This window comes from Phoxinus phoxinus, assembly GCF_949152265.1.
Source record: "Phoxinus phoxinus genome assembly, chromosome: 18".
Lineage (NCBI taxonomy): Eukaryota > Metazoa > Chordata > Actinopteri > Cypriniformes > Leuciscidae > Phoxinus > Phoxinus phoxinus.
Genome location: NC_136893.1, coordinates 3,500,921 through 3,525,306, shown reverse-complemented (window position 1 = coordinate 3,525,306; position 24,386 = coordinate 3,500,921). Strand labels below are relative to the sequence as shown.

The 24,386-nt window shown below is 39.4% G+C and overlaps 3 protein-coding genes across 3 annotated transcripts in view; 1 reads left to right on the top strand and 2 right to left on the bottom strand.

Moving 5' to 3' along the window:
- The window catches only part of LOC306986409 (uncharacterized protein), a 242,215-nt gene that overhangs the window by 76,883 nt on the left and 140,946 nt on the right, over positions 1-24,386 (top strand). The window lies entirely within an intron of this gene.
- LOC306986408 (interferon-induced very large GTPase 1-like) lies at positions 1,254-12,797 on the bottom strand. Its single transcript, XM_079589615.1, has 2 exons — positions 12,469-12,797; positions 1,254-6,077 (listed from the first exon to the last, which is right to left on the bottom strand). Exons 1-2 carry the CDS (start codon positions 12,790-12,792, stop codon positions 1,401-1,403), a joined length of 5,001 nt encoding a protein of 1,666 aa, XP_079445741.1. The 5' UTR covers positions 12,793-12,797; the 3' UTR covers positions 1,254-1,400.
- LOC306985973 (GTPase IMAP family member 8) lies at positions 12,854-22,167 on the bottom strand (the record flags this gene model as incomplete). Its single annotated transcript, XM_079588804.1, has 4 exons — positions 12,854-12,873; positions 12,984-13,934; positions 20,446-21,051; positions 22,143-22,167. 4 exons carry the CDS (start codon positions 22,165-22,167, stop codon positions 12,854-12,856), a joined length of 1,602 nt encoding a protein of 533 aa, XP_079444930.1.

The following is a 24,386-nucleotide window of genomic DNA, read 5'->3' as shown; positions in this document are numbered from 1 at the left end:
GTATTCTGTAACAAGCACAGCTTAGTCGCAAATGCAGGGAGGTAGAACAATCTCCAAAGGAGCACAAGACAGGACCGAGAGGTTAGTATTCTGACGTCTCAAACGCATAACTCATGAAATAATCTGGCAACGAGACAGGGGGAAACAGGGCTAAAAGTAGCAGACATAATTAGAGAAAGAGAGAACAGGTGTAGAAAGGCAGACATGCTAACGAGTAGAGAGTGGAAACAGCTGGGGGTGATGAGAGAGATGTGTGTGTAATGAGAGGTATGGTGATCAGCGAGAGTGCATGAGTATGTGTGTAACCAACAGGCGGAGACAGAGGCCCTGTCCCAAATGGCGCACTTGATGTGGACTTTCGGTCTCGTGGACTTAAATTGCGCGTGCTCGCTGAGTCTACGAGTCCGTAGGCCGTCCCATTCATCATTTTAACGCTCTGAAGTGTGCTCAGCAGCGCCCCCTTTGTACCCTTGAAGCGGTCTTCCGCGAAGCCCGCATGGATGCAGGCTTCACGCACTTTAACTACCCAGGAATCCTTGCGAATTTGCGAAAGGCCAATCAGACAACGGATGGGAGGAGCTTTCGCTCACGTTAACATGAGAAGAAAATATTTAAGTGTAAATATCATTATGGTTTTTAATAAAACTGGTTGATGACCATATGTTTGTATAAACTGTAGGTAACAACTGGTAAAATGTATGCATAGGTCATACAAACTTTTTATGACCTATGCATACATTTTACCAGTTGTTACCTACAGTTTATACAAACATATGGTCATCAACCAGTGGTTGATGTCTCAAACATAAATATAAATATATATTTATATTTAATATAAACATAAATAGCACACTGAATAATAGGCTACGATCGCATTATGCTTAATTAAATAAATATAACCGAATGTCAGGGCTTTACTGAGTCATATGTAAATGTAGAAATATAATATTTAAACAACAACCGGACCGTCTTCCTATTTCCGGCGTGGCGATCGAGTCTGTCCCAAAAATACCTCTCAATGCGCCCTCGTGGACTCGTGCCAAGGGCCCTATAAGTCTGCACTACATGACGTCCCCAAAGTGTGGACTCTGAGGAAGTCCACAAGTCCGGAGTGTGCCATTTGGGACAGGGCCAGAGTAGAGAGAAAGAGAACCAGGATCATGACATTAATGAAATAAAAAGGTACATATTTGGTATATTCTTCAAACATCTGCTGTCTTTAAGTATAGAACACTTTGATTATATCTTTCTTTAAAATGTTGAATCTATTCTGTGAACTACTTCTTTGAGCAGTTTCAATACGCTATATTTAGTTTAGTATATGCCACATTCACTGAAGTGTGGGACGTAATCTCATTTCAGCTGTGTATTGTGGACCAGAGTCCTTGTTAATTGTTCCATTAAATGTATTTATCCAGACTCTCAATAGCTTCCTCTTGAGAGTATCTTCTCCATTCATCTGGAATCTTGCCACGTCCCTGATAGTAGTTTTCATAGTACTTTTCCAGATCTTCCTGGAATTCACAAACAAACCACTTCCAGTACGGCAGCTCAGAGAGATCCGGGGTGATACTCCATGACGCATATTTAGGACCTGCTTTTCTGTATTCCTTGAAGAGGACTGTATCATCTGAGCTATTAAAAAAAGATCGATCACTGGCTACTGCTGATGTGCAGATGTCGATAGATAGGTTTGTTGTTCCTCTGTAAATCCACCCATTCAGTCCATCATTACGATGGAAAGGAACACTGTGATCTCCAGGATGGCCTTCTGTTGTGTTTGTGCAGATCGCTGCACAGAAAGGACACTGAACCCAACAGCAGTCACAGAGGTGATCGATCAGAAGCTCATCTGGTCTGTCTGTGTGGTCCAGCTTTACTGGAAAAGTTTCTGTGCTGAATGTACTGTGTATGTCAGATATTATAGAAGGAAGTTCTTCTCTTATCACATCCTCTAAGAAGCTGACATCAACATCATCATGACTCACTCCAATGAGGTCCCTTACAGAGAATACCAGCACATCAAAAAGTGAAAGTGCAAAATGAATCAACCATAGATCAGTATCTGTATTAGACAAATTGGTGGATTCGTGTGCTGCGTTTGTGATCTTCTTCTGCAGCAGTTTAATGCTGTTTTCCATCTTGGGTCGAACACTATCTTCAAATCTTACAGTGATGTACTGACTGACTTCATCTCTGATGAAATTCTTGAAGTGTTCTCTGGGATTGTTAATGTAGGTCATGTAAGCTTCAAAATTATGTTTTTCTGCCAGTGTCCTCAAGATGTGTTTCTCCAGGTTTGATCGGTTTCCATTTAGTGATTTACAGTTTGTCCTCATTTCATCTGCTAAATCTCTAGCAGTTTGTTTGTAGACCGTCTGTTGAATGGACTCTTTAAGTTTATTACAAACAAATTCACCCAAAACTAGAGTTGATGTTGCTCCTTGACAGTATTTCTGGAAAATCCTGTAATACTCTTCACTTTTCCTCTCAAAATAGAGAACCGGATCATTGGCTTCCCTGAACATTTTGTATTGGTCAGTGAATGTCTTGTTTGTTCTGTGACATATGAAAAGTACCAGATCCACAAAGAATTCACTCTTGAACACATATTTCACTTTTGGTTCTTCCTCATGCTGTGTTATTCTTGTCTTTATGTAATCTACGAGTTGTTGAATGCAGCTGTTGCTGTAGCCCATCGTTGCAATGTTATATGACTGAATCATTTCATCTGTGTGTTCAGTGATGTCTGTGATTAAGGATCTTATCTGGACTTCATCCTCTTCAGATAAAACAAGACCAATCCTCTCTTTACCTCGTTTGAACACATTTTTCAAAGGTGCTGTATATCCACTGGATCTCTTTAACTGTACATATCCTGAATAGCTTGGCAAACAGATCATATCTTTGTGCTCACTGCTCTCTTTCATACGGTCCAAAGGGAGACTTTCATAGTTCTGAATGAGGATGTTTTTCACATCTCCTAATATGTCAATATCTTTGACTAAAGGAGTGTCTCTGATGATCTCAGCTGTCTGTTGTTTCCAAAAGGAATCAAACTGTGTTTTCATGAAATTTTCATCATATGGTTGTTCTTTGAATTTTAAAGCAAGTTCTTTGCTCTTTTCAAAGAGTGTGTTTTCATGTTTTGTCCTCTCAGCCTCCATATTTTTCTTCAGGTGACGCTGCTGAAGAACCCCATTTAATTTCCTCATAGTTTCTCTCACAATGTTTTCTTGAAGCTGTTTGATTTTTATCTCGAAGAAACCTCTCCACTGTTTCAGTAAAGCTGCGTCTCTGTCTTTCTCAAAGAAATCAGACATTGTCTTTTTCACCTCTTCACTTTTGGCATTTAGTTCTGTGTGAAGATCAGCTTCCTCAACATCATGAATTGCACCATTTTCTATTTTGTTGTGAAGCTTGTTTTTAATGTCCAGCATGGCTCTCCGAAGGCTCCAGGCCCACTTGCTGTATTCAGTCTCTATTTTCTTGTATGTTGCGATTTCCAGGGAATTTTTGAAGCAGAAAACGAATTGTTCATTAAGCAAAGCCTCCCAGAGATCTTGAATACGGTCTCTTAGGTGTGTCAGCATTATGCCATCTGATTTTGAAGCATGTGTTCGGATAGTTTGCTTCAGTTCTTGAATGTTCTCGCAGTAGTTTGGGTTTGGTGGTGCCATGGGTGGGCTGCCCTCCCAGAGCTGAGCAAAATACTTCACATCATTCTGTACATCAAACGCAATCACATCACTGAATCCTTCTGCATCACTGACTTCCTCTTTAGCAGCGAGTTTTGTCATATCATCCAGTTTCTCCTGCAGTCGTCTCCTACCCTCCATGTTTTTCTCTCCAGCTGTGATATCTGAGACATTCTGATGCACAAATATGCAGCTGGGTTTCAGTCTGACTTTCTTCATCCTCATGAAGGCCTGAACAACAATCTGAAGGATGTCCTGCATCTCAGATGGGTTTTCTCCTAAGATATTGATCAGGGTCATATTTCCAAGACCAACAACAAATGTGGCCATTTCATTGTCACGATGTGTTGTTGACCTTCCAGCCAGTTCTGGTGCACGAAGTCCTTCAGTATCAACAACCAGAATATAGTCAAACTTCAGCTCAGTTTTCATCTCCTCTGATATTTTGACCAGCTGCATGAAAGCTCCTTTAGTGCATCTTCCAGCACTGACGGCAAACTGCAGTCCAAACATGGCATTCAGCATGGTGGATTTCCCAGAGCTCTGAGTCCCTAAAACGGACAGAACAAAGACTTTCTGGTCTCCCAGTTTCTTAACAAGTTCATCTAGAACGGCAGTGACCCAGGTCAGAGGAATATGAGCAGCATCTCCATCCATCAGCTCCATTGGAAATCCAGAGATCATCATCTCTGCTGCAAGACTCGGGAGAGAACAGAAGTCAAACTGCAGATTGTCTTTCTTGTTCTTCGTCACCGATGACCACGATTCATAGATCTGACCAAACTCTCTCAGGATGTGCTCAAAACCAAAACTTGTACGGCTGATTTGCTCTGATATGTTTTCCAGGTTTGTTTGTTCATGCTGCAGTTGATCTAGATTATCAGGCATCTTTTTCAGTGCTGAGACTTCATCCCATTTCACACCATACTCCTTATGAAGTCCACAGAGCTCATTTGAAGTGAATTCATTCAACTGGTTCATCATCCATCTGAGGAAATAGTGTTTTTCATTGTCTCTCTGTGATTTCATTGTTTCAATAAATGTTTTCATGAACTCACTCAGTCCTTGTGCCACTTGCTCTTCTCTTATATCTGTCATGTTCTTGAGTTGGGTACTTTTATCTTCCTCTAGATTTTCTCCTTCTAGATGATGCAGCTCTTTGTTGATTTTACACCAGTCATGCCACAGTTCCCCCTGACAGGGCAGATTTGTTTCTTTAACTGTTGATAGATCCTTTCCTCTCAATAATCCCATGATCTGAACCGCTGCCTCTTTCCCTCTCCGACACTCTGGATCCTCCTCATCTACTCTGATTCCTGTGTGTTTGGCCACATCTTCAACTTTGAAGGTCATTTTCTCCTTGGTCAAACTCACTTTGATAATCTCCCTTATCTGATTAGATACATCAAATTGGTTTTTGTTTAAAACACCAGTTATGAATTTTCCATTCCCCAGTTCAGTTTCATCACAGTGATTGTCAGTGAGCAGACAAATGAGAGGCCGAGGAGATTTGAAGAGTGATCTCACCAAACCTTTATACTGGTTCTTCTGTCCAAAATCAGGTAAGAAGAGGACGTTTACTGAAGCCATGCTGGTCAGAATCTCATATTGTTTCTCATTGGTTCCTGCATCACCATGAAGATTACAGAAAGCAACACAGTCTTCAAATGCATCAGTCTTTTTCCCAGAAGGGCAGTACCAGGCGATCTCCACCACTCCGTCCATCAGTAATCTGGTTCTGCTGCCGCCTGAGCAATTCCTGTGGAAGAACGTGTGGTGTTTCTCATTGATGAGGCCGTTTATCAGCTGAGACTTAGATGAAGATACAGAGCCAAACCTGAAGAAAGCCACCATTGGGGTCTCAGCCTTGTAGACCGGTTGAGTTTGACTGATGATTTCATTATTGGAGTCTTTCTTCTTCCAGCTCTTGATGATTTGACTAAATGTCCAGAGAGGAAACTCAATCTGCTGTGTGAATGGATCAGGAACAAGCAGAGGCAGTGAATACTGACACTGTGAGAGTTTATTCACCATCAGCTGCTTCAGGAAACCATCGGCACAATGAAACACGGCCATCTGAACATCCATTGGGTGAATATCAGGGTTTGCACTGTCTATGTAATCTTCTTTCTGTCTGTGTTTTATGACTGTGTATCTTGCTCTGTAGTCCATGTTAATCAGCTTTTGTAGGAATGAGTTTACCAGTTCATTCTCTTCCTGTGGCTCTAGAGACTGAAATGAAGACTTGGTGATTTGAAGAATATCTGCTGTTCTCATTATATCTTGAAGTCTTTTTGTCAGATCTAGTCTATCATAGAGTTCTTTGAGCTGTTCATTGGTTTTTGGTCCAAGCTTTTGGTTTTGACCAGTTTCATCTTTCTGTAAATACATGAACACATTCAAATAATTTTATCTGTAAATACATGAACACATTCAAATAATTTTATATCTTATATATAAAATATCAAATTTGTTATTGTGTAAAATTAGCATATATAATAGCCTGATATACACCAATTAGAAAATATATATATTATAGTGAAAAACTATGGTAATGAAAATGTATAATAAATATTTAGTTTATTTAGGGACCTCGCCTTTAAAATGGAAGAAAACATAATTCTCAGTTTGTTATATTTGCAAGTCAATTGTATAGATTATGTTCGTAGGTTGTAAACCTGTAGTATTGTCCATATACTCAACTCAAGTATATGGTAGGGACACACCAAACCAACACCAAAGAACTAGTGACGATGAAAGCGATTGTGGCAGTACCCCGCGTCGCCTGCGTGGGGGCAAAAATTTACGCTTGAACGCACCGCACACAACGGCCTACGTTGACTACAGCCAACGGCCAACTAACCTGTGCATTTTGCGCTTGAGTGATAGGACATAACTGTCCCATACCATTTTACATTTACATTTATTCATTTAGCTGACGCTTTTATCCAAAGCGACTTACAATTGGGAACAATAGAAGCAATTAAACTAGCAGTACAACAGTATGTAAGTGCTATAACCCTTCGCAGTTCAATCTAACGCAGTATATATATATATATATATTTTTTTTTTTTTTTTTAAAGAAAGAAAGAATAGAGGAGAAAGTGTTAGTGTTACTGGATCAAGTGCTGCGTCTTCAGCATTTTCTTAAAAATGGCTACAGCTCTGGCTGATTTAGGCAGATCATTCCACCAGCAGAGAACAGTCATGGTAAAGGTCAGAGAAAGAGATTTTGTGCCTCTTTGAGATGGCACCACAAGACCAGCAGGTGGCAGTAGTCTGTATATAAAAGTGTAACCCGGAAGAGCTGGAACGTCTCGGTTACGTCGAATGACGACGAAATGGGGTTCGCTTAGAAGCCTATCCTCTTCGAACAGTAATAAAACGAGCCAATGGCAAGCAAATGCCATGGGTCTGCTGAATTTGCATAGCATAACTCCGCCCCACCATGTGGGTATAAAGGAAGTGAGCAGGCAACATTCAGATATGTTTCTTCGCTCAAGGAGCCAAGGCTGAACTCGGCTGTTCCAGCGGTACAGCGGAAGTGGCAGGAAGACGTAACGTCTCCGTTCCCTACTCAGGGAACGAGGGTTACATCCATAACCGAGACGTTCCCTTTCGTTGTCACTTCGAGTTACGTCGAATGACGACGAAATGGGGTTCCCAGTCCAATCACGCCACCTTGGCTGTCTTCCAGTGCCCTGCGTAAGTCTGAGCTCCCTGTCGTGAGACTAGCACGGACGAAGGACTCCTACTTAACACAGGAATACCAAGGTACACTGGGAGCATATCTCAGTGGAAATATGCAATCAGTGCCCGCCCGAAGGGGGGACTTAAGAATACACATATGACCCGGAGGGGGGTGCATACAGAGAACACTGGGGTGTCCAGCCCACAAGGTGGAATATTTCAACCCCAGGGGTGGCAGACTGGCTTGCCAAGGGAAAGACACATGCTCGAGAGAGGCTTACAGTGGAATACACACGTGGGGGTCACCCAGAGGGGGAACCATGCACATGGTGGCACCTAGCCAACGCGAAAGCTGTCAGAGGCATAACTCTGGCGTTGACGTCAACAGCGCTGGAGGAACTCAGGGCTTATCAGGCTCACCTGAGGAAAATATAATAATAATAATAATAATAATAAATTTTATTTAGAAAAGCGCCTTTCAAGGTACCCAAGGACACTGTACAAATTGGTATAGTCATGGGAAAAATACAAAGAACTACTAAAACAACAATACATCTACATTCATGGCAGAATTCACTAATAGTATGAACAGTACAGTCAGATTAGGACCTAGATTACATACAGGTACATAGAAAGATAGATAAAAATATATAATAAAAACAGGTAAAATCAGAAATCAGAGAGCTGACAGAAAAGCTAAGCTAAAAAGATGTGTTTTTAACTTAGTTTTAAAAGTGGATATACTTGTGCTTTGGCGAATCACAAGCGGCAGAGAATTCCATAGTTTAGGACCTGCGACACTGAACGCCCTGTCGCCCATGGAGCGAAGCCGAGATGTGGGGACTGCCAAGAGACATGCATCAGTCGAACGAAGGGTGCGGGACTGCAGGTATGGAGTGAGGAGATCTGATAGGTAAGATGGGGCCAAATTATTTAAGGATTTATAAACGAGGAGAAGGATTTTGTAATTAATGCGGTAGTGGACAGGAAGCCAATGCAACTGCTGGAGGATAGGAGAAATATGATCCCAGGGCCTGGTGCGTGTGAGTAGCCTTGCAGCAGAATTTTGGACATACTGTAGCCTATTTAGGGTTTTTTCTGGGATGCCGTGAAGTAGAGCATTGCAGTAGTCAAGCCTCGATGTAATAAATGCATGTATAAGTGTTTCTGCTGCAGAAGAGTTGAGGGAGGGGCGGAGCTTGGAGATGCTTTTGAGATGGAAGAAAGATGTTCTGGTGATATTTTTTATATGTGACTCAAAAAAAAGAGAACGATCAAAGATAACGCCCAGATTTCTAAAATATCGCACGTATCCAGTCCGTGGAGTGGAATGGCGAGCAAGCGAAGACACCTGAGCGGGTCCTAGTACCGGCTGGTTGAACCGAGTACACGGGAGGACACTGGCTCCACTTGGAGATTATAGAATCTGGCGAATGTGTTGGGTGTCGCCCAGCCTGCAGCTCTGCAGATGTCTGTTAGCGAGGCGCCATGCGCTAAAGCCCAAGAGGAGGCCACACTCCGGGTGGAGTGGGCCGTCACACCAAGGGGGCACGGTCGACCTTGCTGCTGGTAAGCTAAAGCAATGGCGTCCACTATCCAGTGAGACAACCTTTGCTTGGAGAGAGCCTTTCCCTTCAGCTTCCCACCATAACAAAGAGCTGGTCTGAGGTCCTAAAACACTGCGTTCTGTCTACGTAAGCAGGAGGCGGCTGAGCCGGCGGCTGAGCAGCTGGCCGCGGGATCAGAGCCTCAGTCTGCTCTGGGCGGCCGAGAACTCTGGGCAGAGTCCTCGACTGCGCAGCCGAGGAGGCCAGTCTGGGATATGGGGAGTTGAGGAAGCGGGTTCGCTCAGCCTCGCACATATCAACCAGACTAAGCCAGTTCTTGTCTCTGGACCACATATGTGGACATCACCTGACCCAGTGGTCACCTTCGTCGCCCGTAGAGCGAGGTCGGTGGCGGCACGCAGCTCTTGCAAGAGCCCTGGACCAGCCCCACTCTCGTGCATTAGCAATGAGCACCCCTGGCCTGGTAGACCTGAAGGATGGGCATAGCATGCAGTGAGGTGGCAGCCAGCCCCGCAGCTCTATAGATCTCTGCCATCGGAGTAGACAAAAACCTACATGCTTTGGGGTGGGTGGGTGCTTAGGACCGCCACGCCAGTGGAGGCGCTGTGGGGACACAGTTGTGTTGCCACAGAACACTCCACAGGGGGAACCCCAGTGTACCCACTGGCCGCGACCTCATCGAGGGCAGAGAAGGCGGAAGAGGCCGCTGAGTAGTCTCATGACCTCTTCATGCACGTCCAGGAAGAAAGGAATTGGGGGCGGGCCGACGTGTGCCGGTGCGTCCCCAAAAACCGATCATCAGCCTTAAGCGCTTGGGACATGGCGGAGGGTTCCACACAAGCCCAATGCTCGCGACTGCCTGGGAAAGCATGGCAGAGTTCTGGTTCAGACTCGGGCAATGCTGGCACACCCGGAGGAGGCAGCACAGCCGAGTCTTCTCCAGCGTACTCACGCCCACCTTGTGATGCGGCGATAGACAAGATTTCATCTGCCGGGGTATCGAATGAAATGCTGGACCAGCCCGCGACCTCTGGCCGGGACTGGTCAGCGATCTCATCCAGATACCACACGGGTTGCAATGTGAAGAGGAGTGTGTGGACCGAGGATAGATCGTCGGGTTGGTTTCACACAGCAGCCTCTGATCACCCTGGCCACCAGCCGAAGTATTCCCTCTTGCGGAGAGAATAGATCGGGAATAGATGAGGGGACTCTCTCTCGAGGAGGTCATCGAGTCTCGATCGTTACATTGCGATGGTCATGTCCCCGCAATGAGATCATGACGCATCCACGAACACTGTCTGTGTGTTTGCCCAAACACATCAGACAGCGTCCGTGCCCATCAGCTGATTTAATCTGTGTATCGCACCCAGAAACACACGGGCGAACCGTCTTTAAAAAGACGCGCCGCGTGCAGCTCTTTTAGAGAGATAAAACTCAAACAGCAGTGTGGAAGCGCCCAGGGAGAGACACACGACTGGCAGACCACTGCGCAGATCGGCAGGCAATATGAAGCTCGCTGGAATTCGCCGTCACACCAACACCTGAAGAGTAGCTCGTCTCGAAGAGTGAAGAGAGATGATCTCAGAATGGCTTGTGGAGTAAAGAATGCTCTTGGCTCCGAAGCGAAAACATATCTGCATGTTGCCAGCTCACTTCCTTTATACCCACATGGTGGGGCGGAGTTATGCTATGCAAATTCAGCAGACCCATGGCATTTGCCTGCCATTGGCTCGTTTTATTACTGTTCGAAGAGGATAGGCTTCTAAGCGAACCCCATTTCGTCGTCATTCGACGTAACTCGAAGTGACAACGAAAGGGAACTGTAGATTAGAGATAAGCGGATCTTCTCTACGTCTCCCGAATCCGCTGTTAAAAATAAATCATCCACTTGTCACCCACCCGAACCTATGATTTTCTCTGATTTAAATATCCGCACCTCATTGTCACATTACAATTTTTCAAATTCTCAGTGTAAAATTAAGCTTTACTTAACACTTTTATGAGAATAATTTTTGATAAGCTTGTGTATATTTTTCAGTTAAAGCTATTTGTTATTAAAGTCTGCGTGAACCGGAAGTTGCAACCAACTTTATCTCAGTGTTGTGACGTATTTCCGAGAGAAACGGAATACTAAATGAGGAAAAATAGTGGTTGTGGCTTTTTTTTCCAACTAGCACCTGATTGGATCTAGAAAAGTAGGTGTTTCATTCAGCCTGTCTACTGTCAGTTGGAGGGGCGTGGTTACGGACACCAAAACCGTCAAACCTACGTCATCAGGGAAGGTCCTCCAATGCAGAGGGGAGGGGCATTTTCAGATTTTGATTAAAGATTACGAAGCCAAAAAATGTTTTTGTGTGGATTGACTTGCATGGATGAATTGTTCACCACAAAATGATCAATTTAGGCAAACAAAGTAAATATGGTCAATTTTGATATCATGTGGACTTTAAGCAGTATCTCATGTAGTTTTTTTTACTTTGTTTTATATAATGACCACTAGGCGCTCTAGGCATATATTTTCCTTGATTGGTTTTCCCTGAAGAGATATACGTTGTTGTTGAAAACAAAGTAAAAGAGTGATGCATGTTTGCTGCGGTTTTTACCATGGAATGAGTTTCATGTCTTTATTAAAATCATCACATTAATGATTTATCTCACTCCTGTCCTGACCCATCCGACCCGTGGATCTCCGCATTACTACTGTAGATGTACAACACAAGCAGTGTTCATAACAGACTGATTTGTGTAGCTTTTCAATTATGTCTGCTATGTTATCACTGGCATTGTCAGCCCTTGGTTATTAAAGGATATAAGTAGCTGTGTTTATTGCAGCCCTGAGAGGAATATAAAAACACTCAATTTTTATACTCTCTTTTTCAGAGTGCTTACATTTTAATTATGTATTGGTATATAAATTCAGGGGAACGTTTTTAGACAAATCCTGCTTTAATGCAAGTGAAACTCGAAAAATTTGAATATGGTGCAAAAGTTAATTTATTTCAGTAATTCAACTTAAAAGGTGAAACTAATATATTATATAGACTCATTACATGCAAAGTGAGATATTTCAAGCCTTTTATTTGTTATAATTTTGATGATTATGGCTTACACCTTAGTTTCACCTTTTAAGTTGAAAATGACAAGTTGACAAGAATGACAAGACGTCTGTAGTGTGTTCCCTCTTAACTTTGTTGTTTGTTTGATTTCGTCAGTTCCTTTTCTCTTGTGCGCTGATTCGCTAAGCTGAACAGCCAATCAGAGTGATCTCTCTCACCGACGGGCTCTGCCGGAGTTTCAACAGTTTTTTTTACAGGTTTCGACATGCAGAATCGGCGTCCGACAAGAGCCAACGGTGCGTAACACACTGAAAAAACTAAGCCGACCAAATCTCAATAACGGCCCAGCATTGCCCAACGGTCAACCATCGGCTTGGTGTGTCCCGGGGTTTAATGGTTATAAAGCCTGTAAGTCCTCTAAATGCTCCTGACCCGTGATTTACATTGATCACTTACCGGTAGAGAGGAGGCTGTTTGAGAGCAGCAGATTTCCATGTTCTCCATGTCTTTTCTTCTTTCTTCTTCATAGTTTGCAGATTTTACTCTCTTTAGTTCATCTTGCTTCTGTTGTTCTATTAACTTAATTTTGTCTTCATAAATCTTACATTGTTCTTCCTCCCGCTTCCTCATCTCATCTAGCATCTGTTGCATTTCCTCCTGACGCTTCTGCATTTGTTCCTCTTTTTCTTTTATCGTTTTTCTGTATCGTTCTTTATTTTCAATAAATTCTTCTTCTCTTCTCCTCCTCTCACCTTCATGATTCTGTCTTTCTTCCTCCATCTTTGTTTTCATATTTTCTATTTCTTCTTCATGTTTTTTTTGTTCTTTCTCCCTCCTTTTCTCAAATTCTTCTTCTCCTCTCTGTTTTTCCTCTTGTATTTTTTTCTCCCATTTCTCTTGTTCTATTGTAATTTCTCTTTTGTATCGTTCTTCACTCTTTCTGATTTCTTCTTCTCTCTTCCTCCTCTCACTGTCATGATTCTGTCTTTCTTCCTCCATCTTTTCTATTTCTACTTCATGTTTGATCTGAATATCTTCTTTCTCTCTTTTGATTTCTTCTCTCTCTTCTTTAAGTCTCTGATAAGATTCATCCCACATTTTTTGTTCTTTTTCCATCTTTTTCTCAAATTCTTCTTCTCTTCTTTTCTTCTCTGCATTATGATTATTTATTTCTTCCTCAATCTTCATCTTTATTTTCTCCTTCTCTTCTTCATGTTTGGCCAGGAGTTCTTCTCTCTCTCTCTTCAGTTCCTCCACTTCGTCCATTAGCATCTTCATCTGTGCTTCTTGTTTTTCTCTTTCCATCTGTCTGAACATCTTACATGTGTAGTAACTCCCTCCATTTGCGGTCACCATGTCACTGATTTTCTGCAGTAATGTAGACACCTGCACACGGTCTCCAGCCTCATTATTATTGAACACATGGTATCTGTTTCCACACTGTCCGATGAGCTTCATCAAAGCAGATCCTGGTTTATCCAGATACTCTTCAATGGTCTTCTTCTTCTTCTTCAGATCATCTCCTCTGGTGAAGAGCACTATAGTGTACATTAGGGAGTTTTCACCAAAAGTCTCTTGAATGATCTTGACTGTGTTTTCCTCCTCCTGAGTGAATCGTCCCACTGGTATCAGTAACAGAAACACATGTGGTCCTGGCAGAATCATGGAGATGCAGTTGGTGATTTCTCTCTGGATCTCTTCATGACTAACTTTAGTATCAAACAGTCCTGGAGTGTCAATCACAGTAATGAGTCTGCCATCAATCTCAGCCGTCTGTCTCTGACACTCTCTAGTAACTGACTCTTGAGACATGTCTTCTTTAAATACTTCTCTCCCTAAGATGGTGTTTCCTGTTGCACTCTTCCCAACTCCAGTTTTTCCCAGCAGGACAATCCTCACGTCATCTGAATCCTCTATTGAATCTGAAAAAGAGAAAACTGCTTGAGTCATGCTGCTAGTCTTTTAAAGTCAAATCCTACAAACATTTAGGAGCAATCTGTCTGAATTATTACAAATTACAAAAGAACGAACTGAAATCAAATATATTGAGAATGTTAGATTTATATGAACTTGACTATTATGTGTATGTGTAATTGTGACATGAAGAAAATGTATTTAACACATCATCTGTTCATTGCTATCTTCAGCCTCAGGAGCACTGACGATAGCTATGTGCTGAAACAATTGCTTGCTGGTGTCCATTTGGTGTCCACGATGCAATTTAAAAAAAAAAATTTTTTTTTGACTTTTCCAGTCTTGAGTGGATCAGTGTGCGGTTAGCCACCACTTTTGTTCATTCTTCAATATAGCATTGGCTCTACGCAAGTACAAGGACTTGCAGTACCATGACTTTTTTCCTGTTTAGAGCGCTACATAATTTTTTTAATTACACATCTGTGACAATTTCCTGAAATTACTTATCCAAACTAACATTTATTTATGGCCTACTGAAACTGGTTTTAATCTCAGTTTGGTGGGTGTTGAGATCTGATTCCAAAACAATTCTCAATGTATCTAAATTTATAGCAACTGTATGGTTTTAAATCTTTAGTAAGCACCAAAACTTAGGTGGACTATGACCAAATTCTGCTTAAAGATTCTGCATAAAAGCCATCCCACATGGAAAGAACCTATATAAACATATATGTTTTAATATAGGTTTTGATATAGGTTTTTAATATATGTGACACAGTGGCATAGGTTTGATTTTGATATTGGTGGGGACGGGGACATCATTATATAGTTTTGATCGAAATTATTGCTAGGGATATATATCAATGTCACTGGATATTGGTAGGGACACGTCCCTAGCGAAATTGAGATAGGTCCAACTGCAGAACCGCAGAACCATAGCAGTGTGAGGACGACAGCGCCAGCCTGACAGTCTGATGCCGGAAGTGGGCGGAGCAAGGCGTTATTTTCAAACAATGTTATTTTAAAGAATTTTTTTAAACGATTTAATGGAAAATATATATTGTACAGTGCTATGCATAAGTTTAGACACCCATGCTAAAGTTGCCTAAAAAGAGGAATAAAAAATCATCTTTTGGAAATTTATCTTAATGCCTTAATTTAAAAAATGAGGAAAACTCCAACCTTTAAGGACACCAATTTTCTTTGTGAATGAATAATGTATCTTAAAAAAATAAATGTTCTTCCTTAAAATACAGGGTGCATAAGTTTGGACACCCCTATGTTAAATTCCCATAGAGGCAGGCAGATTTTTATTTTTAGAGGCCAGTTATTTCATGGATCCAGGATACTCTGCATCCTGATAAAGTTCCCTTGGCCTTTGGAATTAAAATATCCCCACATCATCACATAACCTTCACCACACCTAGAGATTGGCATGGTTTTATTTCAGTTAGCTTAAAAGCTGGTTTAATTTGCATTGAGATATGATCTTATGGAAAGTACCCCATGCCAATCTCTAGGTGTGGTGAAGGTTATGTGATGATGTGGGGCTATTTTAATTCCAAAGGCCAAGGGAACTTTATCAGGATGCATAGTATCCTGGATCCATGAAATAACTGGCCTTTAAAAATAAAAATCTGTCGGCCTCTATGGGAATTTAACATAGGGGTGTCCAAACTTATGCACCCTGTATTTTAAGGAAGAACATTTATTTTTTTACGATACATTATTCATTCACAAAGAAAATTGGTGTCCTTAAAGGTTGGAGTTTTCCTCATTTTTTAAATTAAGGCATTAAGATACATTTCCAAAAGATGATTTTTTATTCCTCTTTTTAGGCAACTTTAGCATGGGTGTCTAAACTTATGCATAGCACTGTATATATATATATATATCAAATATTATAAAAAATACGTTTTGTCCTATTAACAAAATACAATATAGGCCTACTTTTGTTTTGTCCTATTAACAAAATACAATATACTAGCCTATAATATGAATAGTTTTTTAAAAGTTAAAATTATACTTTATCCATTTGTTTTGTTGTGTCAAATGATTACAAAAATAAATTTAACAAAGCTTAAAAAAATGAAAACAAAGCTTGAGTATTTGAACATTTGATTTAATTGAAAAGCATGTTTAGACCATACACAACATAATTCTATGATGGACTGAAAAAACTAAAATGATTAATTTAAATAAAATGTGTTTTTTCCCTCTGAAATAGCAAAAGCATCACACACTAAGCAGTACCTGCTCCAAATAAATAGCCTAATAGTAAGTAATTAAATAAAAATACAAAATCGAACAAAATGTTTTTATATAAAACAAAATCAAACCAAAGAAAATAAATCTGAAAACATAATTTGTATCTTTTATAATATTTGATATTATATCTTTTCCATTAAATCGTTTAAAAAAAAATTGTTTTACTCATGCTAGCAAATAAAATAAATCTTATAAAAGTTATTAAAACTTATAAAAGTTTTCTTAAGAACATAATTCTTTTGAATAAGAAATAAATAAATAATTCTGAATTGAACTTATTAAAAAGAATATTATTCTTTCTTTCTTATTATAACTTTTAATAAATAAATCTCTCTTTTTAATAAAGTAAAAAAAAAAAATATATATATATATATATATATATAAAAGTTATGCAGGCACACATTTAACACATTTAACAATAATTGTTAAGTGACAAATAAATAAAATAAATCAAAACTACATGCGTTAATCTTGAGGCGCCTTTCGTCATGACACTCGTAAAGAAAAACTTCCATGTCTTCTTTGAACTAGAAACGAAACATGAAAGGCTCTTTTATTCAATTTGTCCCGTCTTGAAGGTATAAAAATACTGCTGACTGCTAACAAAAAGGGTGCCTCAGGATTAACGCATGGAGTTTTTTTTTATTTTTTTATTTGTCACTTGACAATTATTGTTAAATGTGTGCCTGCATAACTTTTATAAGATTTATTTTCTTTGGTTTGATTTTGTTTTAGATAAAAACAAATTTTTAGTTCGATTTTGTATTTTTATTTAGCCTAATTAATTTAATTACTATTGAATATTTGTAATCAAACAAAACAAATGGATAAAGTATAATTTTAACTTAAAAAACTATTAATATTATAGACATAGCTAGTGTATTGTACTAATTTTGTTAATAGGAAAAAAAACATAATTCGTATATTTTATAATATTTGATATATATATATATATATATATATATATATATATATATAAAATATATCTTTTCCATTAAATCGTTTAAAAAAAATCTTTCAAATAACGTTGTTTGAAAATAGCGCCTTGCTCCGCCCACTTCCGGCATCAGACTGTCAGGCTGGCGCTGTCGTCCTCACACTGCTATGACGTATGGTTCAGCGGTTCTGCAGTTGGTTAGTATTGATAAAATTGGCCGTTTTCCTATATTATATGTACATATATGCACTTATATGTACATATATATGTACACATATATGTGTACATGTATGCACATATATGTGTACATGTATGCACATATGTGTACATATATATGTGCATACATATATGTGTACATATATATGTGCATACATGTACCTATATATGTGCATACATGTACCTACATATGTGCATACATGTACCTATATGTGGACATATATATGTGCATACATGTACCTATATGTGTACATATATGTGCATACATGTACCTATATGTGGACATATATATGTGCATACATGTACCTATATGTGTACATATATATGTGCATACATGTACCTATATGTGGACATATATATGTGCATACATGTACCTATATGTGTACATATATATGTGCATACATGTACCTATAAGTGGACATATATATGTGCATACATGTACCTATATGTGTACATATATATGTGCATACATGTACCTATATATGTGCATACATGTACCTATATGTGTACATATATGCACGTATATGTGTGCATATATGCACATATATGTTCACCTAGTAATGCACCTATACGTTTACCTATATATTAGTAAAATTATGAAAATCCATAGCTACTAGGAAACATAAATAAAAGCCCAAAATGTAGAAATTTACATTATTTATTTACTTAAGAACAATCAAATAGTACAAGAACAAAAATAAGTTTAAAAAAAAACAGAAAAAAAAATGTATCTTGTTGATCTTCTCAGCTCCGTGAGCTTCGAATTGATAGACGTGCCCATCTGCCCTCGGCTGGCTGCCGGCCACTTCTTCAATGTAGCATCTAGAAAAGACAAAAATAATAAGACAGTATAATAATAATAATAATATCGTGCTTCATCAGGAACCCAAAGTGCTTACAGTACAGCTGTGATTGGACACATTTTTTGGATAAAGGGCTGATCATAATGAAAAATGCGTCATGTAAACACGTCAATTGGAAGATTCTGATTGGATTCTGCTAAATCTGAAAAACTCTGATTGAAAACATCACCCGCATTTTCCTGCACCCAACAGTACCCAAAATACTTTACAATGGCCTCCCATTGACCCATAATAGTAATATTTCAAAATTATTATGAAAGGGGGTAAAATGAAGGTGGAGAAAGCAAGATTTTTTTACATACACACACATCACATTTTCTTGAGGTGTAAGGAAATACAAAAATGCCAAGTAAAAAAGCGATGGTATGCCGGCACACAAACATAATTTATTCCACAGAATATGACTGACATGACAAGGACAGAAGAGATTAGGAACATGTTGTTTTGTACCATTCAGATTCCTTTATAACTTCAATCTGAAAAATTATTTCACATCACAATATTAATTTATTGGCAACTTTTAGAAACTTTTTCATGTTTTATATTGATTCTTATGTTTAGCTTCCCAATAGTTAATAGGTTTTTATGTATAAATGCAGATTAATGATATGTATAAATGCAGATTAACAATAAAGATATGAAACAAATTAAAGGGATAGTTCACTTTGAAATTATTTTTTTATATGTTTTAGCTTACCTCAAGGGCATCCAAGATGTAGGTGTCTTTGTTTCTGCAGTAGTTTAAATTTTTATATTTGTCTGTCAGTCATATAATGCAGGTCTATGCGTCACCTCCTCAAAGAGCATCCACAGAGAAGTACAAATTAAACAATTCCCCATCGTAAGTACACATCGATGGCCTAAGACACGAAACGAGCGGTTTGTGTGAGAAAACGAACAGTATTTGTATCGTGTTTACCTCTTGTACACAACCGTCCAATCTGAGGGTGCGCGTCACACACCAGGAAGCGCGCGCGCCCTCAGATTACTTGGACGGTTGTGTACAGAGGTAAACACGATACAAATACTGTTCGTTTTCTCACACAAACCGCTTTAATTAAAATTAGGACTACTTACGATTGATGATAATGTATTTCAGTAGGACATAACGGAACTCCAACGCTGATATCGCCATTTTTACTCCCAGCCGCTATCTTTCGACGCGAAATAGCGCGCTGGGCCGCATGCGGATGACGTCATCAGCGCGACACTGTAGAGGCCAATCGGTAGCAGCAGAGTGGAGAAATGCTTGCCAGTACGTTACAAACGGTACATCGTTGACTTGAAATTGGAAAAAAGGCTTGGTTGACAAAATAAAAAAAACACAAACCAATTTGTTATACATTTCTTCTTTTTCTGTTGTTTATATGGCGGTTGGCAAACCAACTAAAGGTGCATTTCCGCCACCTATTGGGTTGGAGTATGGAGCACTACTTGGTTGAATACACTTAGGAAGAGAATTTTTTTTATAATAATATATATATATATATATTATTATAAAAAAAATTATAATATATATTTAAAATATAAATATATATATTATTATTTTTCCACTATCTTAGAAAGAGTTGACCTTGTAAATGTTTCAAGAAAACGTGCGGACATCATAACTTTCCATCTCCTCTCACTTAATTGCCATAATAAAATTCCACAACATGGCAATTACATGTGATACCAATTTTTTTTACGTGTTCGCTTATTTACACGTTCTTGCATTTTTAAAAAAAAGTTAGTTCTTAGTTATTGCCTTGATAAAAGAAAATGTCATATATTGCCAAAGAGCTACAAAATGACCAGATCCAGCCATGAGCTACATAGGAGACATATCTTGTACATAGATATGTATGTACTTACATATAAGCCATATGTGGATATAAAGAAGCAATACAGGAGACCTATATGGCCTGTATATGCACATATATGCACCTCAATTTTGCCTATATGTGGCATATACGCATATATGCAGCATATATATTATCATATATGTGCATATAAACTGCATATAGGTTTCATATATGCGCATATATCCTCATATAGGTTTTTTCCATGTGGGATAAAGTCACTGCAGAAATTATGAAAAAGCTGGTTATTAGGTCTGAGTCACAGTCTCTCCTGGTCTTTCGGAGATTGTGTGGACTTTCTCCTCCTTCCAGTAGTGAATGTCCCCATAACTACTCCTCAGTCCACATGTTTTATCATTTAAAGTGGGTGTGAAACACATTTTTTGATCATTACCTTGCTGTTGAATCTGTGTGTCTAATGAGATTTTCTTCCTCATTTCTTCAAATTTCTCTATTTGTGCATCCAAAAACATTTCCATAGAGAAAGGAATTCCACTATTTTCTTCCACCATCTCCTCCAGTTTAGTCACAAACACGGACACTTGTGCGTTTGGACCAAGGAAATGATGTCTTCCCCCAAAACACTCGACAGTGTTCATTGTCTCATGCTCTGACTTCAGGATTATGAGGACCATGATGTGGTTGTTGATCTTTGAGCTGAATGTTTTCTGGATCTCCTCTGTTTCTGTTTTGTCTTCATCAGTAAGAGAACCGTCAGGAATAATGAGGAGGAAAAGATGAACTCCAGGATCACAGAGAGACACACAGCGGCGAGCCTGACGCATCACTTCCTCCTGTGAGAGTCGAGTCAGAGCTGGAAGCTCCACCAGAGTGATCAGACGTCCATGAGCTTCTCCTTCCAGCTTCACACACTCTGAGCTGAGCTCTGGTCTTCTGTCTCTCTGCTCCAGGATGAGGTTTGATATGAAGGCTTTTAATCTTCTGTCACTCCCACACAGAACCACATTCAGCTTTGGCAAAACACAGACACTCTCTGCCACTGAGAAACAAACATGACATTAGTTTAGTGGGTCAACTATAAATGTTCATGTGATTTATAAAATTGTTATTCATTTAAAGCTACACTGTGTGATTTTTACCCCCATCTAGCTGTGAAAAGGTATATGACCATCCATTGAATATTAGTTTCTGTTCCTCTCAATTGTGATTTCGTTTTAACTCCTACGGTGGCCAATGTAGTCCAAGATTAACATGGCTTCCAGTTCGACCTCGTCCATGAGTGTTCCTTCAAGTGATGAGGTTACTTTAGAAAACTATTATAATTTGCAGTAATTTAATTTGTCAGTTAACATATAGGTTATGACATCTATGTACAATTAATAATAGTTTAATTTTTTCTTAATTTTTTTACCATTTCATTGCTAACATCAGCTATCAGGTAACTATGATACAATTTTTCATGATTCTTTGATGAATAAAAATGAAAAAGATATTTTGTAACATTACGCACGTTTTAATATCACCTTTGATAACTTTAATGCATCCTTACTGAAAAAAAAATTCTGACTAACCAACACATTTTTGACCGGCAGTGTACATTCAGTAGGTTATTATTTATTGCAATATAAACACTGTCAGAGTGATCAACAAGGTATCTCTTCATTTACCAGTCGAAGACGGAGCAACTTTCTGCTCTTATGTTTACTCCGTGCACTGTCAAGGTCTTCATCGTATTTGTCGTGGTACCGGTCTTTGCAGCAATTATTTTACCCCAAATACTGCATCGCGCGCTGTTGGCATCGAGCCTGGAGAAATGTACCCACACTTTTGATCGATTTTTCCACATCTTTAAGGTATTATGTGTGTGTGCTCGCGTCTCATATGAATATGTGCCCGGAGAGTTTGTGTGTGTGTGTGTGTGTGTGTGTGTGTGTGTGTGTGTGTGTGTGTGCTCGCGTCTCATTTGTCTTGTAGATTTGCCTGTTGCGTTCCCGTCTTAATTCTCTTTTTTGCTTCCTTGGCGACTCTGATACATATCCTCGAGAATAAGAGGGATCCACCATCAGCAACAGACTTTCAAAAAGACTTTCAGATTTTTATATAGCAGTCTCAAGCAATCCCCCTCTTCACATTCCACACGCACCGTGGCACCCATCGAGTGTTAAAACGCGAAAGGCGAAGCTTGAATTACAGTTTTTCTCAAATGCTAAAACACAAAAGCCAATCATCTAAACCAAATGACAAGTTGTCTAAACACATTTACTAAATCTAGCCATCATTTTCCAATATCATAAACACATTTCACATGAAGACACAATTCACAAAACACAATCCTCCATTCTCATAAATCTTAACACATTTTTCCTTGCTAAAACACAAGTTGCAAAAGAACTCTGCTCATATTCTCAAATGAAAGCTCATGTGATGCAAAATGCTTGCCACAGTCAGCAATATTTGAACACAATGAACACACCCGGCGTCATTCATTATACACAACGACTCAAAATTGAAGACACTTGTTGCTAATGCTATGACCATAAAAGCAAGTTCAGAGTGCACAGTTTGCTGAAGATTCCAAAAAAAACACAATGGATGAAGGCAGAGTCAGGGGAAGAGGAATTCGAGTCAGAGAAGGGAGAAGAGCTGGCCATGGAAGAAGAGGAGCAGGCCAACAAGGGAGAGGAGAAGGTCCAGGAGGGAGAGCAAGACAACCTCGCACCATTACTGTATTACGGACGAGATGCGAGCAACAGTCATTGACCATGGCATGACAATAGCTGAAGCAGGACTAAGAGTCCGTCCAAACCTGAGTAGGTTCACCGTGGCCACCATTATCAGGGCATTCAGACAACACAACCGGTATTGTACTCTATTGCTTTCTTTGTCACAATACAATTTTACAAGCCTGTGAAAGTAGTCTATTGGTTTCAAATCAGTTGTTACTGTATTGTGAAACATGTCAATTGACAACACATGTTTCTTTCTTTAGAGTTGAAAGAATGCCACATAGAGGTGGGAGGGTTGCCATATTTACAGCGGCACAAGAAACCCTCATTGTGGATATGGTTCGTGAGAACAACCTCATCAGACTCCGGGAGATCAGAGACAAAGTCATTGCCGATAATGTCAACTTTGAGAGCATTGATGATGTCAGCTTGGCCACAATAGACCGAGTTCTCCGGCGCCAAAAGATGCGGATGAAACAGGTCTATAGGGTTCCCTTTGAGCGCAAAAGGTTTATGACAGACAACCATACACTAGAGAGAACCTCCTAAGGGCAATGGAGCTGGCCTGTGTTGACATCCCAGTGGAGGCCTTCCAAGGATGGATTCGCCATTCCAGGGCGTTTTTCCCGCGGTGCCTGGCAAGAGACAATATAGCCTGCGATGTGGATGAGGTGATATGGCCCGATGCAAATCTAAATGCCTAATCCTCTGCAGAGATCTAAGAAGATCCATTACTGTAAAGTTTCTAAAAATATGCATTGGCAGTTATGAAACAAAGAACCTTCTCACAAATTGAGCATTGTGTTTTCAATTGGTTTGCTGTAGTGTGTAATGATGTGTATATAGTGTTTACATTTTTGAAAGCTTCGAGCTGCTCTTTTGGTGTGAAAGTTTGAGTTTTGAAGTGAGAAGGTGTGGTTGTGTTTATGTAGCTTTAGAAAAGGGTGTTGTGTTTAGACATTGGGGAACATGGAGGAAACGTTTGTGAAATGTGTTTTAGCATTTGAGAAAAACTGTAACGGGTATGTCCCTCTTTGGCTAATGTACTTTCAAGATGGAGGGGCAACATGGCGACCGGCATTCGAACCCCTCACCCGTATGTATTTTCAATGGCATATTATACACTCACGAGAATACTTTATTACTGGAATGAAGTAAATATACATTAATGAGCACATATAATTTTGAAAGAACTAAGTGTTTTTAGCTAAGAATAAACTAAAAAAGTTACACAGTGTAGCTTTAAATAGAATTATCACCTCTACAATAACTATTAATAATTATTCAACACTCATCATATAATGTGCAGCAGCGTTTAGCTCATGTACATTGAAATAGGAATAAAGATTCCATCCTATTCTGGGGTTTTGGTGATATTTTCAGTATTGAACATTATGAATTGACATATTTGTTTACTTACTATTAGGTCGGTCAAAAGATGGACTCCGCCGTCTTCTTTTAACTGCAAATAAAATAATATGCAATTAAATAATATGCAATTTTACCAAGTTCTGTTATCTTTATATATTTAAGAAATAATTCACACAAAAAGAACAATTCGTCAACATGTTTTTCATCCTCAGTATTATATTATTTCTTTCATAAAACATAAAAGTAAATTTCCTACATGGGGGATAAGTAAATTACA